General features: G+C 48.5%; 1 protein-coding gene across 1 annotated transcript; it reads left to right on the top strand.

Moving 5' to 3' along the window:
* Positions 1–1390: 1390 nt before the first annotated feature.
* Mlec (malectin) lies at positions 1391–15564 on the top strand. Its single transcript, XM_027416036.2, has 5 exons — positions 1391–1777; positions 8239–8417; positions 8860–9036; positions 9118–9175; positions 11066–15564. Exons 1-5 carry the CDS (start codon positions 1552–1554, stop codon positions 11293–11295), a joined length of 870 nt encoding a protein of 289 aa, XP_027271837.1. The 5' UTR covers positions 1391–1551; the 3' UTR covers positions 11296–15564.
* The last annotated feature ends 2528 nt before the right edge of the window (positions 15565–18092 follow it).

The raw sequence follows: 18092 nt of genomic DNA, 5'->3' as shown, positions 1-18092 counted from the left end.
TTCTGTCTCACCCCCAAAGGTCACCTGTCCTGAAAGCGTGCTGACCTGGGGCTTGGCAAGCCCAAGCAGGGGTTTTAATACATGTATGTCAATGCACCGTGGGCATTCGATAAAAATGAAGGTCAGAAAATGGCCACCCATCTCTTGCAACTGGGTAGCAGGCATGTGGTTCTCTGCAAGAGCAGCTAGTGCTCTCAACCGGTGAAGCATCCCTCCAGCCTCCCGCTTAGTTTTGAGACAAGATCACACTCTGTAGCCCAAGTGGGCCTTAAGTCATGGCAATTCAGTACTGGGGACACAGGAATGTGTCACCTGGTGTCTCCATGCCCAGAAGAATTGTTTAAAACATGTTCCTTTTTCTCTTAACCACAAAATCTAATTTAACCAGGCTTTCTATATTTCGTCGACACAGCCTGACAACCCTGGTAATAATCGGGACAGGGTTAAGTATCTATGGAACAAATGATTAACTTCCTCCACTTGGCTGTATCAGAAACTTGCTGTGGAACTCAAGACTCTCCCAGCGTTAAAAATGGGAGTTTGAGCAGACACCCAAGGGCAGGGACGCTAATGTAGAAGAGCGCTGGGGAGTTCGGGTCGTGCCTGAGCCAGGTGGTCCAGGTCAACGAACAGTGGTCACCATCCACGGGGAAGGAGGAAACCCTAGCTCAACTCAACAAGTCAGGTTCGAAGGCCCGCCGGACACCGTCGCCATGGAGACGCAGGCAGCTGGGGCCCCTCCCCTAAAGGCCACGCGTTTCCGCTGCGTTGGAGCATTCTGATTGGACGGTCCCGTGGACGCTACCACACGCCGCGCGCCCGCTAAGGGGTGGAGGCGGGGCCTCATCCTCGTGGGACTCGGGTCCGGCCACCTGTACATGTGGCATCTCAGGGAGAAGCTGGCCCCTCGGCCTCACACGGGGGAGAAAAAAAAAACCCACTGCTTCTCCCGCTGGAGTCTGTGCTCTCGCCCTTCTGAGGACTAAAAGGGGGTAATGGGGACGACGGCGACGCCCCCTTCACAGCCGATTCGGTCCCGAGATCTAGAGCACCGGAAGTGTTGGCGACGTGTCATTGCGCCCTTCGCTAAACCTTCCCCGCCCCAGGCCACCTTTCCTATCCAGATGTGGGATTCCGGGGCGGCCTGGGCGCTGCACCCGCCACTTCCGCATGGAACCGCCGCTTCAACCGAACTCCCTCCCTCGGCGCGCGCTCCTTCTCGTGCCCGGTGGTTGGGCGGGAGCCTGGGTGTGGTCACGCCCCTTTCCGAACACAGTCGCCAATAGGAGGGCCTCTCTCGGCGGGGTGGTGGGTAATTAATGAGGGCCGCGCTCTGATTGGCTGAAGCGTCCGGGCGGAGTGCTGGGCGGCGGGGTAGGTTGTTCGTGAGGTGGGAGGCGGCACCCGAGGCTGAGGAGGAGGCCCGAGAGCGACATGTCCCGGGCTGCTGAGGCAGAACGGTCCGTGGCGCTGTTTTATTGAGTCGGGGGCGGCCTGGCGTCCGGCCGAGGACGAGGGTCGGCAGGGGCTGCCCCCGCAGTGGTGGCCGCCATGCTGGGGCCCCGGGCAGCCGAAGCAGCCGCTGTGGCGCTCCTCCGACTGCTGCTGCTGTTGCTCTTGCCGGAGCTCCAGAATCCGGGGCTCGGCGTGGTCGGAGTCGCCGGGGCCGGGCTGCCCGAGAGCGTCATCTGGGCAGTCAACGCGGGCGGCGAGGCGCATGTGGACGTGCACGGGATCCACTTCCGCAAGGACCCTCTGGAAGGCCGGGTGGGCCGAGGTGAGCGCCCCTCGGCCGAGCCGCGGGGTCCGGGGCCTGCGAGCCAGGGCGCAGCCGAGGGCCCCGAGCCCCTTCCTCCCGATCGTGAGACCGCATCCTTGGAGTGAAGTTTCCCTCTGCAGTGCTCCCCAGGGACCTGGCCGGAGCCCAGGGCCTAGCCCTGGCTGGAAGCTACCAAGAGCCATCGAGGCAGAGAGTTGGCGAGAAGTTATATTTAGATCTCTCTCATCCTGCATTTTCTCAGCCCTTCATCCCACCCGAGCTGGGCAAAGTAAAAGACGAGAGTGGCCTTTTGCCTAGCACCCAGTGGCCTTGGAAGTCGTAGATCATCGATTCCCCTGCTCTACTATCGCGGCGTTTCTTGCCCAACCATAAAGCTGGCCGCTTTCCGTGCCCTTTCTCCCAAGAGTGGGGCCTGGTTGTTAACCGGCATAGTCGGGAATCCTCGAAGGGGATGGTCCGGGAAAGTTTGACTGTGGCATCCTCCTCTGCCTTCCTTTGGAATTTGTATGCTTAGAAGTAAAAGCCACCCGTCGGGTGTTGGTATGCCTGTCCTGCGACTGAGGCCGATGGTAGTGTGTCCACGAGGCCAGTCTATGTTTCAGAGAAGTGTGATTGCAGCTTACGGGAAAGTGGTTGAGGCTTAACCGATGGAGCAACGGTGGTTTTTTACAGTTACACGGTTTACGGTGGCAGTGTGACTTGCTATGGCAGGTGGTTGATTGGAAATACAGGTTCCTGGGCCCACCTCTAGACCCAACAGACAACTTTCTCCCTTACTTAACTAGCTGGGGCTCAGATTTCTGCACCAGGCGCTCCTGTTATAGGTCACCCGAATCCTTTCTTTGGAGAAATCTGCTCTAGATTCTTCTATAGGCAGGACTGAAAAACAGGTTTAGGAAAGCAATCCCGGGGGTTGGAGAGATGGTTTAGCAATTAGGAGCACTGATTCCTCTTCCAGAGGACCCGGGTGTGAGTCCCAGCACCCAGACGATGGTTCACGACTGCCTATAACTCTAGTCCAAGGGCTCCAGTATTGCCTTCTGACCTCCATGGTCACCAGGCGCACACATGGCGCACAGACATACATGCAGGCAAAATACACATATATGTAGAGCTTTTTAAAAAGTTAAAAAAAAAAAAAGAGGATTTCCTTGTATCTTGTTCTGGGAAATTAATGCTCTATGCTGGGTGCAATGGCTACCGAATTGGCAATATGCTTTACTAGACAACTAGGAGACAGAGTTTCTTTTTCCATAGTGTCCATATGTGGCTCTTGACTTTACTGAAGGGTTCAACTGAGTTTCTCCCAATTTCTGTGTCAGATAGTTATATTGTGAGTATATTAGGCAGGTAATCCTAGCCCTTGGGAGACAGCAGCAGGCAGATCCCTGAGAGTTAAAGGCCAGCCTGGTTTACATAGGCAGTTCCAGGGCTACATTGTGAGAGCTTGTTTAGCAAAACGAACCAGAATTTATTGCTTTCGTACATGTGCAGGTCTTGGCATATGTGGACGTCTTATGAAGTTTTGTGTCCTGGAATTTGTTTAGCCCTGGCATGTGGGTCCCAGGAGCCAGGTTTCAGCTGAGTCAGGGCTCCAAGTTGTGGCAGCCAAGACCAGACTTTGTAGTAGCATGTTTACCTCCTCTTGTCATGGACTGTTCCTCTTTCTTCATGGTTTGTGACCAGAGAGGAAGGAGGCCCTGAGGAAACTAGACAGTTGGTGGACTTTGCCTCTTGAGATAATGGTGTGGCAAGGGCATTGTGCAGATGGCTTCTTGCATTCAGATACCCGGCTCTAAACTGACTCTGTTGTCCATGAAGTGCCTGGTTCAGAGGATAAAGTTGGCTAAGACTCCACTTTCAGCCCACAGGTACTGCTTTTCCTTAAATTCTGCTTTTAAGCTGCTGTTGCAGGTGGTTTAGTTGTCTGGCCTGGTCAGCAGCCAACTAGGCTCTCCTGTCCTTGGAGGCCCAAGCACTCAAGAGTGAGGTTTGGGGAGTAGTTGTAGCAAATACAACTACATGAGGCCCACCAGACTCCATATTTGGAGTCCCATATTTGGATACTAGTGTTTGGGGCAATGTAGAAATGAAGGTCCCCTGCAGTCCCCAGGGCTGTCTGCTCATCTGGGTGGGGCCAGTGGGTTTTAGTATTCACTGGGTTCCTAAGAGTAGGGCTTCCTGGCATTAGGTCTGGGACCAGATAAGTTTAGGTTCCTTTCAGCAGTCAGCATTCTTTGCTGAGGGGACAGGCCTGCCAAGGGAAGAGCAGCTGTTCACACTGCCCTTCCTTCTCTGTGTGGGTCAGGGTGTGCCAGGTATTCAGAGACCCTTGTCTCATGCAGCTATTTATGCCGATTACAGGAGGCACTGGATGCCCTCATTTCTTTCTCCAAATGCTTGGAATAGTGTTTGCATCACATTGAGGAGAGTTCTGCTGAATGAATTCAGGTATTTGTTGCCAACTTAGTGCAGATAAAGGTTTGGCCTGCTTTTGAACACTGTTTCTCTACATTTTCTTTGTAGTTCGGCATTTTTGTAACTGGCATAGGCTACCAGGTGGCTTATGCTTCCAAAGACACTTCATAATGTTTATTGAATTTCATTTCTGCCTTGGGATAGATAGTGTTCACAACCTGGAAAAGACATTTTATATCTGTGTGCTTCAGTTCAACAGATGGAAACACCACTATAGAAGGTGCTATGGGGCTGGAAAGGTGGCTCAGCAGTTAAGAGCACTGACTGTTCTTCCAGAGGACCTGGATTCAATTCCCAGCACTTACATGATGGCTCACTACTGTCTGTAACTCCAGTTTCAGTGGTTCTGACACCGTCACACCAATGCACATAAATTAAAAAAAAAAAAAAAAAAAAAGAAGGAAGATAGAAAGTGCTGTGGCATATTGTGCATCCTGGGACTTGTGAGTGGCTTTTTTGTTGTTGGTTTTGAGACAGGGTTTTGTGTTGCCCAGGTTAGCCCCAAACTTACCATGTAGCCTAGGATAACCTTGAACTCTTGATTATTTTGCCTTTACCTCCCAGGTACTGGGATTCCAGTCTTGTACCACCGGGCCTGGCTTTCCAGGTGGTTTTCTTTGGCGAGGAGACCTTACCATTTAGCTAAGGGCACAGAGCTTAGCTTGGTTTAGGGGAAACTCCTTCCTTTGGTAGAGCAATCCGTGTTGGAACTTAGTGCCCTGAGGCTTGTCTTCTTCCCCACACACAGTACACTCTGTGTGTTAGGAGCCTCTGCTGGGACTGCTGTCCAGAAGAGAGGAGAGTGCCACCATCTCCTTTTTCCCCTGCTTGATGACCTTTTACATGGAATTAAAAATAGGTCAGAATGTGTCTCCAGAGGGGAAAAATGCTATCAGGAGACCTAAGCCTGTCAAGTGACTTTTGTTTAACCCTAAAGTAGACCCTTTCTTGGGTTGCCTTCTGACTTGAGGAAGTAAGAACTTGGTGGAGGGTGTGAGGGAGAGAAAGGAAAGCAGGAGAGTCCATTGGCCGCCGCTGCTCTACTTTGTTCTTGGCCGTGAGGATTCCTATACAGTCTTAACAGGAATGTTTCTTCTGTGGGCCTCCCGAGCACTGGGAGTTTACAACTGGAGTTTAGCTCTGAGCCTCCTTACCTCTATCACTGAGGATATTTCATTAGAAACTAACCTCACTAGTAAAAGAATATAGCCATCGGGGGACCTAGAAGAAGCAATCCATTTGTTTTGAAACAAACAGACTGTCCTGAACTTGTGGCAACCCTCCTACCTCAGTGTCCTAAGTGCTGGTATTGCAGGTGTGAGCTGCGCACTTGCACTTTTTGGTGGCTCTTACTAGAGCATGCTCATTCTGGCTTTCCCCCTCTCAGCTCTTGTGTGTAGTTTTTTAATTCATTTAATTACCTCCTTTTCCTTTTAATCCATTTTCTTATTTATTAAGACAGGAACTCACTATGTAGGCCTGCTTGCCTGAAACCCTGTCTGTAGACCAGGCTGACCTCCAGCTCACAGAGCTTTGTCCACTCCTGCCTCCTGGGTACTGGGGCTACAGATGTGCACCCCTAGAGCTTGCTAATCTGTCTTCTAAACATCCAGTGTAAAGGTACTCTATTAGTGCTTGCTGTTTGAATATCGAGGTATTATATTCTGAGCTTACTGTATGCATATCTGCCCATCTGGCATTCCTACATATTTATCTTTTGTCTGTCTCCGTGTGCGGTCATCTTGTTAAGATTTTCATAGGTATCCCACCCTCACCACAGTTCCGTGGTGTGGGTGATAGCCCTATTTTATAGATGCTGACATGGACCTAAAAGACAATTGGTTCAGTATCACTTAGTAGGTGGCAGGGCCAGGGTTCAAATCCAGGCCTGTCTTACTCTGAAACTGGGTTTAGTTTTCCAAAGAGCCACTCTATTGTCTATAGCTCAAAAGTAGCAGATATAACGTAGGTCCTTTGGCCTCCTTCCTTTCTGGTTAACTGTCTGAGCTGTTTTGTGCCAGCTTGAGCAGTGTGCTGACTGTACTTTCATTCTACTTAAAGAAACGCATTCTGCTGTCCATATATAAAGGCTAAGAACGGAAGAAAAAAAAAGTTTTGTTTTGTTTTTTGTTTTGTTTTGTTTTTAATTTGCTGCTGTCTCTTGGGACTATGTGGCAGATCTCTCAGGAAAGACACTTGGGGCTTAATAGGAAAGCAGTTAAAGGTAACCCCAGATTCCTGTCCGCATGGCTGTTTTCTGAACTGTGGAACTGAGACTGCTGCAGATAACACTGCTGCTAGCTTCTCCTGCTTTCATTCAGTGCAGGGTGTGTGTGTGTGTGTGTGTGTGTGTGTGTGTGTGTGTGTGTGTAGGGGTGTCCACATGTACAAAATTTTCTGTGAATCTATAGATGAAATCTAGCTAATGTTCCAAGTTTGCAAGAGTCCCGGCCCTCCTGGGAGGAAGAAATTCTTAGCACTCAATTGGAAGAGAAATGGCCCTTTAGGTTTCTAGGTATGCATCCTGGAGCTTTTGAGCTTGGGAAAGAGCTAGGGCGTGTTAACCCCACATCCTTTGTAAGTCGTGCTGCTTTGATTTCCTGAGGAGATACAGGGAGAAGACTCTGAAGACAAAGCTACAATGCGTTTCCTGTTCATTGTCTCATGAGTGTATCTGATCACAAGGCTCATGTCACTCACAGGAACTGTTAACAGTCATGTTTATTTTTTTGAGGGCTTGACCTTAGCCCCTGTATCTTTTAGTTCATCTTTCACCTTTTGTCGGGTCTCCTCCTTTGAAATGATGGTGATTTGGAAGATAGAGCTCCTAGGAGTGAGTCAGATGACTTTAGACACGTTCGGGGTGGTGTGGCTATGGCTGAACTGCCTGTCTGTAAAAGGATCTCAGTGCCAAATGTCTTCAGAGTCACCATGTTCAAGTGGAAGGCGGTCTTAAAGTCTTCAGTTCCTGCTGAGAAGTTTGGGAAGGGGGTTTTACGGAAGACTGGGAAGTCTCATTGTGTGTGTCGGCTAAAAGAACCTGATTGTTCTCAGGATGCATGAGTATTCGTCTCTTGGGACTGAGGATGGTATATATATCTGTGGAAAGATGACACTCATTTATAACTTGCCATGAAGAGGACTAGGGGCTGTAGAGGTTTTCCTTTACCCTTGTTCTCAGTCTGGGAAGTGGGAAGGTGGCTTCCTGAGACTTGTGCATCTTGAGGCAGTCTACTGCATGGGATGCAGTGGTCCTTGGTGAGCCTGGCTGGCGTGGGTCTGCTGCTGTTCAGGGACTTCTTGTTTCCTTAACTGCACCAGGCAGCTGCTGAGCTGATGCTTTGGTAGAACCTTTCTCCTGGATGACAGAACGGTGGAGCTGGAGTTTCCAGCCTGTGGGAAGTGAGATAGTTGCGCCAAGGGCTGGGTAGTTGCAGAGCTCCTTCTCCTCTTTTATGAGGCTGTTTTTCTTTGCCACCTAGGAACTTTTTTGAATAAAAATTCTGAAAAAAACAAAAAGTACAACTAGCATATTATTTATAGTAATGAAGAACAACTTTCCTGGACAGACAACCTATTTGGTTTAGACTGAGAAAAACCCACTTGAACTGATTGGAGTTGCTGGTGTCCCTGGATTCAGGAAGGGTTCTCTGAAGGTCTCTTTCTTGAGGAGCTTTGCAGCATTTCAGTCCCTTCACATCATGGACTAGATTCATCTGTCTCCATCTTTTCCAGCAGTCCTGGAACTAATTTTGGGGTGATTGCTGTTTAGTTTCTTTGACATTACTCTCCATATCAGTAGCTATCTGATTCTTGTCTTTGTGTGGACTATTTGGAACCAGGTGCAGAGGGAGTGCCCCTTGTGCTGGAGAGTTACTAGTTGGAATTGCCCTGGAAACACCATGTCTCTGGTGGTTCTGGGGGAATCTCTACTCTCTATATCTTGCCTCTGATGTGCCTTCTCCCGTGTTTGTCCCCAGCCTCAGACTATGGCATGAAACTGCCAATCCTGCGTTCCAACCCGGAGGACCAGATCCTGTATCAAACAGAGCGGTACAATGAGGAGACCTTTGGCTACGAAGTGCCCATAAAGGAGGAGGGGGACTACGTGCTGGTGTTGAAATTTGCTGAGGTCTACTTTGCACAGTCTCAGCAGAAGGTGAGCAGTGCTCAGGCCCCTGCCTGATCACTGGCATATGGCTGCTTTTGAGCAGTTGGGTACTCTGAGGCCAGAGCAGAGGCCTGTGAACCTCCTCAGAAGGGAGGGACAGTGAACTCTGAGGGAGGCTTAGTCCTCCCGTCCTAGAGAAGCCATGTCCCCTTGCCCATTGGCTGTTACTGTTTTGGGTTGGTAACATAATTGGTCTTCTCAGGAGCCTCCTGCTTCCCACCTTGGTACTGCATTCATTCCTTGGTGCTTTCCTGTAAATGCCTCCTTTCTTCTCCGAGGCAGTAAAGGATCCTGGTTTTCTTTTGGCTGAAGTGCAGGACTCTAGACCCCTTTTAGTATATCCAGAACCATAACTTATGAATAATGTCCAACTCCTTGAAGGGATGTGAGGCTTACAGTGTTGACATTGTCTTTTTCCTAACCCTGGAAGGTATTTGATGTCCGATTAAATGGCCATGTTGTGGTGAAGGACTTAGACATATTTGACCGTGTTGGGCACAGTACAGCCCATGATGAGATCATCCCAATGAGCATCAGGAAGGGGAAGCTGAGTGTCCACGGGGAGGTGTCGACCTTCACAGGGAAGCTCTACATTGAGTTTGTCAAGGTAACCATCACCATGCCTCAAATCTGAGGGAGGGGAAGATGTTTGCTGCCATGTGACTGACTGTGCTTTCCCGTTTCCTAGGGGTACTATGACAATCCCAAAGTCTGTGCACTCTACATCATGGCTGGGACAGTGGATGGTAAGTTAGGATTTTTACCTGCTGCTAAAGGATTTGATTGAGATAATTTAGCTGGCCATTGTTTTAGAAATATTAAAAGCCAAATTATAGGGAATTCAGTCAGGTAGATAAGGACAAGGTATAACATGATGCTGGCCACAAGGATTAAGGTCAGATCTGTGTTTATACCTCCTCCTTCTGTTTAATCAACAGTTGGTCTTTGACAAAACCTCCCTTGTGATCTAGTCTCTCTAGTACTGGAACTCGTTAAGTAGACAAAGCTGTCCTTGACTCAGAGATTCTCCTGCCTCAGTCTCCCAGATGAGCCACCACACCTGAGCTTTGACACTTTTTTTTTCTTTTTTTTTTTTGGTTTTTCAAGACAGGGTTTCTCTGTATTGTTTTGGAGGCTGTCTTGGAACTCTCTCTGTAGACCAGGTTGGCCTCGAACTCACAGAGATCTGCCTGCCTCTGCTTCCTGAGTGCTGGAATTAAAGGCGAGCACCACCAATGCCCAGCCTTTGATACATTCTTCTTTCTTTCTTTCTTTCTTTCTTTCTTTCTTTCTTTCTTTTTTTTAAGACTTTATTTATTTATTTATTATGTATGCAACATTCTGCTTCCATGTATATCTGCACACCAGAAGAGGGCACCAGATCTCACTACAGATGGTTGTGAGCCACCATGTGGTTGCTGGGAATTGAACTCAGGACCTCTGGAAGAGCAGTCGGTGCTCTTAACCTCTGAGCCATCTCTCCAGCCCCTTTGATACATTCTTAACTGCTGTATGATGGCCTGTGTTTGATCTCTAAGACCCACATGGTAGAAGAGAACTGATTCCTACAAGTTGTCCTCTGGCCTCCATGGCGCAGGCATACAGACACACACAAAGAGAAAATAACACAGAGAAATTACCTGAAATGTGTCTGAGTTCCATTTTTCAATTTGGGGGTGGACTCTAGTTCTTTGGGGAAAAAGATAAAATAGGAGTCCCCTTGGGTGTTGGTAGGTATTGCTACACTACACTTAGATAAAGTTAATTTGTTAATGTCTTCTTGGCCATGGAGCTCAGCCTCTGTATATTATATGCTCAGGGTTTGGGTTACCCTGGCTGCCAGCCTCTTGGGCTGATTTTTGCAGAGAAAGCTTGTACCTTACTCATTTTTCTTCCCCATCTTTTCTCTGTGCAATTTCTCATCCTGAATGCATAGAAAAAATCTCCTTTTTTTAAGACTTATTTATTTTATGTGTTTTTTTCCTCTGTGTGTGTTGTGTGTGTGTGTGTGTGTTATGTGTCACATGTGTGCAATGCTCTTGGAGCTCAGAAAAGAAACTGGAGTTGTAGTTATGCATGGCTGTGAGCCACCCTGTAGTGCTGGGAACTAAATTCCGATCTTCTGCAAGAGGAACTAGTGCTCTTAACCATGGAGCTGTCCCTTTAGCACTCCCCCCACCAACCCCAGCTCAGTGCTAGTGTGACTTTTAGGAAGGTGATAGTTTACCCCAGTTCCACTTGATTTCATTAGGAGGAGTTGGGACAGGTGTAGTGAGGCTGGAGCCAGATCCTTGAGGATCGGCCCTTCAATGTCTGAATCAAAAGGAATGTGATGTGAGCACAGAGAAGGAAGAAGAAGGCTTAAAATAACTTAGGTGCGGGTCACTGGACCTACCTGCGGTGACCTTGTGGAGCTTTGAAGTGAAACAGGAAAAGGTCCTGTTTTACTTTTTTAGTTAAATCTGAATATAACTATGGTGCCTGTGCTTTGCTATTTAGGTTAGAGACAGTTTCTGCTCCTCCCTAGCAAGGTCCCATGGATTGCTGGACTGTGGCTCATTCACTGCTGTGAATGACCTCAGGTAAGTACTGTGGGTCTTAGTGTACCTAACAGGCATTTTCTTTCTTTTTTTCAGATGTACCAAAGCTGCAGCCTCATCCAGGATTGGAGAAGAAAGAAGAGGAGGAAGAAGAAGAAGAATATGATGAGGGGTCTAATCCCAAAAGACAGACCAACAAAAACAGGGTGCAGTCAGGCCCCCGCACACCAAACCCCTATGCCTCGGACAACAGCAGCCTCATGTTTCCCATCCTGGTGGCCTTTGGAGTGTTCATTCCAACCCTCTTCTGCCTCTGCCGGTTGTGAGAACAAATGGTCATCCGCAGCCGGGTGGAGGGAGGGGGAAAGAAACCAAACGTGTTGGTTTCGGTATTCTTGACAGTGTTCAGCAAAACAAAACAAAACAAAACAAAAAAAATCAAACAACACACACACAAGTGAAAAGAGATAAGAAGAAGCAGAATGGTGGGGGCAGCCCCTACCCACCCACTGGTCCCAGAGCTGCTCAGTCCTGCTCTGCTTGTGGCTGTCCCCCAGCTCTCTTTTTCTCTGGGGTATGGAGGTGAGTGGACCCTTCCTCTCCAAGGATCCATATTACAGACCTAGTAGGAAGGACTCTGAACTCAGAGCAGTGACAGTTGTTTTCAGGTTAGACATTAACGGCAGGAAAATGTCATATAACCTGGAAAGACCCATACTGGGAGTTTGTTGTGTTCTGAATTCATGTCTGATATGATTTCAGAAGTCATGGTATTCAAAGTATGTATGTGGAGGTAAATACGTTGGGTGGTAAAGACAGAGGAAAAGGGGAATAATTGGAAAAAAGAGAGTCAGCGCTTCTGTACTTGGAAGCCCTTCTGGTTAATCTTTTGATGGCTCACCTCGAGTATCTTCATTGTCATTTCTCATCTCTTTGACGTGCACCAGTTAGAGGACTGTCTGGTATCCAAGACAACTAGTGTACGTCAGGTCCTCAAATTGCCTACAACTTGTTGGCCACAACAAATCATTTTGATTTCAGTGCCTGTTGAGGACTTGATTTCTTCTTGATTTTTCTCTTAATCTGGTTCATTTGAAATCTCTTCTCAATTCTCACTCTCAACCATACAGCTAAGTTATTGTCAAAATGGGTAGGAGACCAGAGATGAGAATTCTGTTTGCTTGAGTGTCTTACCCTCTACCACCTCACTTTGTTGGTACCTCCCTCCCTGGATCTCTGAGCCAGCAGCCAGGAGGACCTGACCCAGCAGCTCTCACTGGCCCCTCCATAGGGCCTTGCTGCCAGGTCAGGGATGCTTTCCAGCCTGCAGCAACAGAACACTTGACCTTAAAAGTCTCTTCTGGTCTTTGGATTAGAAAAGGCTTATGTTAGCAACCTCAGAGACTCGAGCCCTGCAAGTGACTGACCACTGTTCAGAATGTCCAGAATTTGGTGTTCATTTATCCCCATGTCCTCTGTCCTACTTCAGATAGTTTGGGTTTATTCCCAGAGTCGCCCCAGAGAACTAACTAAGACTGGCTGCACCAGCCCAGCTGTTTTCCTTATTGACCATGATCAGACAGCCCTCTTAGCCCCTAGCAAGTAGCAGTCAAGTTCTTCTTACACTGGGACAGAAAGACCCCTAGTCAGCCATAGTTCTGGAGGCTCTGAATGTCGTGTAACTTTAGCATCCAAGTGTCTATTTCAGATTCCCAGTAAACACTCTGTAGGGGATGAAGTCTCCTTGTTCCCCAACTTTTGGTCACCTCCATCCCTTTGTCAGTTAAGACAACAGTGAGGGACAACCTGGCTAAGCTAAAAGGCATTTTCTAGGTCAGAGGCAGCAGTATTTGCTTCAGCTTGAGTTGGAGCAGTATAGAATCTCAGGCCAGGCCCATATTTCTAGAATGTGTTTAAATTTTGAGTTTGCCTTATCAGATATTTGAACTCTGTGACAAAGTAAGTAGTTCTGGGCTCATGTCCTGACTTTGGCTCCTATTGATGACTCCAGGCCAGCATTTAGTCATTTGAGAAAGGTCCTTTATTTTCTCTAGATTTAGGCTAGCCCTAGCATACTGAGTTGCCAGCTGGATGGCTGTGACCCGAAGTTGCTATCAGGAGCACTTCCTGGAGTGCTTCTAAAGTTCCTGATCCTCCAGTCTGAGGTACTGCCAAGGTCTTGGAGACCACCTGCCTAGGGCAAGGGATGTTCTGACTAATTGGGCTCCTGACAGTGGCTTTGGTTCCTGGTCCATCACTATTTACAAGCCTGTGAGCCATGTCAGTGGAGTAAACAAGATGAAGGAGAACAGCTGCCTCTGTGTTGCCTTGTTTGCCTGGGTCTCTGAGGAAGGGGAGGGGTCCTGCCTCCTTACCCCAACTCATCCCTTTGGTGACTCAGAGCCTCAGAAGGAAACTCTGACTCCTGGGGCCATTTCCTAATGGTACTGTAAGCCAAGCGCCTCTGCTCTGCCTCTGTTTCCAAGCCCACCCCTTCCCGTAGGGATAGGGACGGGTGCCTTCCTCTCTAGTTGTGTCCAACGGAAGGAACATCTTTCTGTAGCTAACAAAAACTAAAAGGGAAGTGAGGAAACAGCAGGGAAGGAGTATGGTGGGGGCTGGGGTAGATGCCCCTGAGCCAAGCCTGCCCAGCGAATCAGAGCTGCTTAAAGCTGGCGATAGCCAGCTCATAATGTTGAACTTGAAAGCTTTCTCCCTCCTCCAAGATGATGTAGGTACATGAGGTTTAGGTTAAAAGGGTTGGGTGGGGCACACTTTATTTTTATTTTTGTATTGTGTGTGTGTCAAGAATTACTCCATTGTTCATCTTGCTTTTTGCACTCTTTGTTCCCTTTTCTGTGTTTTGAGCTAGTGCAGAGTTTGCCTGGAATTGGAAGCTGTGAATGGTAACAGGCAGGTGGGGAGGAGAGACCCAGGTTTTCTGTCTGAACTACAGTCTGACCCAGCTGGCAGACATAGATAGATAAGGGCATACAGCTCCTTTTTGTCAGAAGGTGGTCCTCTTAAAGTTTGTGGGAGGAGCAAGCAAGGCCGGCTGGGTTGAGTCTGCAAGCCCAGCGTGGTTTAGGTCAGGCCAACTGGCCTCTGACTGGTTTGCTTTGGGTTTTATTCAAGCTATCTTAAACATTGTGCCAATAAGTGATTTGTGGTATTCATATCTCCTAAACCAGATTTATGGTTCTGGAGTGTTTCCACTCCCAAAGACACGATGCTCAGTGGACACTCACAGTTCTGATGGCTTAAAAGGTAGTCTTCAAGTACCTTTGGTATCAGAGGGGTCACCTGTTGATGTGGCCTTGTTTTCTTGCTCCTGCTGACCAGGAGCAAGAGGTCATGTGAGCCTGGATGAGGCGGGGTGAAGTCAGTGTTGTGTCTGATGCCCATCTGTGCCTGGAGCAGTCTAAGAGCTTTGCATTGACTCCTTTGGTTTTGTTGAGAAGCTTCTGTTTTAAGGAATTTCTCTTGTTTGTCCTGTCCCCCCCTCTCTTGCAAAGGCCTGGCCCTGGTCTAGATGCTTAGCTAAGAATCGAGAAAATGGCAGCAGTGTCCCTTTTAGCACTCAGACCCCTTCTCCTTAGAAACTGGCTCATCTTGAGGAATCCAGGGAGGTTCTCCCCCTCCCTGGGAACTGGGGAAGGACCCACCCTGGTCAGCACAGTGCCTTTTCCTCTCCTGCTCTGAGTCAGGTGGGCATCCCTAACCCTCTAGATTGAGGCCTGGGCAGGGGTCGTACAGTCCCTGCCATGGGGCTGTTCCCTATCTCTCCCTCTCCTTGCTGGCCTACTCTGACATAATTCAAGTGTCTTCTTGCCTTGAGGAACCTTAATGTAATCATGGCCACCACATGTGATACTTCTCTATGACTATAAGGACCTAAGAGAGCAGGTGAGCTTTCTCAAATGAGAGACTAACAGATGCTCCTGCTATTAAAAGACAAAGCTAGGGGGGTTACTTTGGGCCTCCTGCTGTGGCCCCTGAGGAAGGCAACTCTCAGGTAAGACTGAGAATATACAGGAGCAAAACCACAGACACCCAGGACCTGCTCAGAGATCCGCAGAAGAACTCGGTCTCTCTTCTAGGGAGGATGTAATTAGGGATCAAAGTGTGCTAAGAAAATTGCAAAGAAGCTTTACTGCCCACACCAGAAAGCTCAGGGTGGCTTTCTCTTCCAAGTAGAGCTAAAACTATGTGTGTTTGGACTTCTCCTGGGGTGAGGGTTAGCTTTGTTCATGACAATAGAAGAGTAGCTTAGCACTGGTGGTCAGTTGTCCAGGGAGGCTGGGTTACTTTGTACGTTTGTGGCTTGCTGCCGATCTGGTCTATCCTTCCCCATTTGCCTCATTTGCTCTGGGTGTGAGACATCTTGATAAGAGCAGATTTGGGGGCTGGCTGGGTTGGCAGGAAAAGAGCAGAGTGGATCTCTAGGGATGGGTTCCTCCCAGGAATGTAAAAACAAGGGGCCGTGATTGTGCTGGCAGCCAGGGAAACAGTAGTGCCTGCTGAAGTTGGCAGAGAGGGCCTTGGCACACTTGCATCCAGGCAGTCTTGTGCGATGGGCGCACATAGCATCGGGGAAAAGCAGAACTCCATCCTCACCTCTATTTTGAGCTTAGTGCTTTATTTCAGTATGAGGGAAAACAACAACACACTGAAGTGTGCTTTCCGTCCTTGCAAAGGACAACTTTCAGGAAAGGAGAGTGGAGGTGCTGGGTGGGAGGGGAGACTTGGCAAGGAGAGAAATGGATGTCGTGGCAGAGTCAGGAAAAGAGACATTCTTGCCTCTTCTCTTCCCTGGTGTGCCATGATCCAGGGAATGAAAAGAAATTTGACCCTGGACTAGTCCCTTTGTTGGAGTTAAGGAACATTACCTTTCCACAAGGTCCCCCTGGGATAGGATGGCTGTCACTCTAAGCTCAGGGCAGCCTCTTCAACTTCTGTCAGCCCAACCTGGATTGTTAGGAAACCAACCCCACCCCTCAGCATTGGACCTGACTGCTTTGTGTGGAACCAAGTATTGGAGAAAAGGCATCAGATCTTAGCAGCTCCTGTAACTCCTGCTCTTTCCTATCCCTCAGAGGCCAGGCTGACTTTGTGGCCACACCGTGCATTCACATCAGTGCTTGGCAAGGTATACTCAAGGGGCTTGGAACCTGCTGGCCAGGGAAGCAGTAGGGGTGGATAGAGCTGTCTTTCCTTCTGGGCTGTCTCCATCGGTCTCTACCCTTTCCATGCCCCACCCCACTCCCACCAAAAAAGTAAAAAAATCAGGATGTTTTTCACTGTCCATTGCTTTGTGTTTTAATAAACAATTTGCAGTGATACTCTGTGTTGAGATTGAATTTTAACTCACAAAGATGGTGATGTTTGGCAGCACATACTTGTCATCCCAACACTTGGGAGGATCAGGAATTGAAGACCATACCCAGTTGAATAGTGAGTGTGGACCCACCCCAACCCCCCAAAATGAACAGTGAGATGGTTTGGCTGCCACGAAAACTGATAACCTGGGTTTGATCCCTAGATTGTGGAAGGAGAGAACTGACCTCTTCACACATGGCTGTGGTACCTCCCCAATAGATAAGTTAGTGTAGGAGGTAATATGGGAAAAGGAAAGGGTGACCAAGGAGGCTTAAGGGAATGATATTCTTGGCCTGGGACTGGCAACAGGGCACAGCAAGTAAAGGTCCCTGCCACCAAGCCTAATGACTTGACTTAGATCCTGGAGCCCCATTTAGGAAGGAGAGAACCATAAAGATTAGTCTTGCTTAACTGCCTCAGCCAGCAGTGCACTTCAGGAAAAATCAGGTTAGCCTGTTTTCTTTTAATCTGACCGCAATACCCAGCTCTGACTTGGCACATGGGCCTTCATCTGTGTCTTCTAGTCCTGTACTGTCTATTGGGAGGTGACCTATACATGAAGCCATAGGATGTTTCTCTTGAGTTCCCCTTTCCTGACAGGCGGAAGAATAGAACGCAGGAAGAATTTGTTTTCTCTCTCAGCTCTGTTTTGTACAAGTTCAAAATGTCAATAATTTGCCTCAGGCTGATTAGTGAATGGTCAAGCCATGACTTAGACCCGTCTTATCTACCATCAATGACCACACTCTTTCTTGGGCTAGACTAATCATAGCTGTCCCCAAGTGAGCCTTTAAAATGGGCTGGGCACAGTGCCAAGCTCTTTACAGATGGTCTCTGCCCTACACTCTCCTCTTTGAGAGTGACTGGCCCAATGCCACTCAGCAAGAAAAAGACAAACAACAAAAACCGAACATGACTCTTGATTGGTTTATTTACTTTGTATCAGGTCTCACCATGTACCAGGCTGGTCTCTGACTCAGAGCTCTGCTCGCCTCTGCCTCCTGAGTGCTGGGATTAAGTATGACCCCCAGGCCAGTCAGTGATAGCACACACCTGTTATCTCTGTGAGTTCCAGGCCAGTCTGGTCTACGGAGTGAGTTCCAGGACAGCCATAACTGTTACACAGAGAAGCTCTGGCTCAAAAAACACAACATGGGCAGGGAACACATGTGGCCACCGTGCCTAGCCCTAGACTCTGCACTGCTTTCCATTTCCCCAGAATGCTGTGATGTGTCTCCAGAACATACCTGCTGTTTCTCCAAACGGGAATGAAGTTTCCCATCCATGTGTGGTGAAGGAGTTTGTCCTGCCTGATGGGTTGTCTTTCAATGGCAGAATTCAGTACTGTGCTCCAAGAATAAAGCTGGTGTTGATGGAGCCTGTTCCCAGGACCCAGAGAGACTCTGGGTGAGCCCACCCAAAGGTAGAGAGAGCTTTGTACTAATTCAGAAGTAGGTGTTACTATTTAAGTGACATATGGGAGTGACCTGCCACTTGGGGACATGGAAAAGCTCTACTCTAGGGACTTAACAGGGAGGGAAATTGCCTGACAGAAGATCTTGGGCCAAGTGCTGCTGTTGGGTTGGAGCACTCTCTGTGGGTCTAGATACTAATCTTACTTAGGAAATCAGGTTCCCGGTTGGCTGGAGCCTGTGTGTCAGACCTTCCTCCTTACTACACACACACACACACACACACACACACACACACATACACCTCATCCTCCATAGGGGGAGACACACAC

This window comes from Cricetulus griseus, chromosome 4 (assembly GCF_003668045.3).
Source record: "Cricetulus griseus strain 17A/GY chromosome 4, alternate assembly CriGri-PICRH-1.0, whole genome shotgun sequence".
NCBI lineage: Eukaryota > Metazoa > Chordata > Mammalia > Rodentia > Cricetidae > Cricetulus > Cricetulus griseus.
Note: the sequence above shows the minus strand (reverse complement) of the source record. Positions and strands in the feature narration are given on the sequence as shown.

Excerpts from the sequence above, each read along its gene's own strand:
- Mlec (XM_027416036.2), top strand. The coding sequence starts at position 1,552 with ATGCTGGGGCCCCGGGCAGCCGAAGCAGCCGCTGTGGCGCTCCTCCGA. Across the intron at positions 8,418-8,859 it reads TTGCACAGTCTCAGCAGAAG|GTATTTGATGTCCGATTAAA; the intron begins GTGAGCAGTGCT and ends TAACCCTGGAAG. Across the intron at positions 9,037-9,117 it reads TCTACATTGAGTTTGTCAAG|GGGTACTATGACAATCCCAA; the intron begins GTAACCATCACC and ends CCCGTTTCCTAG.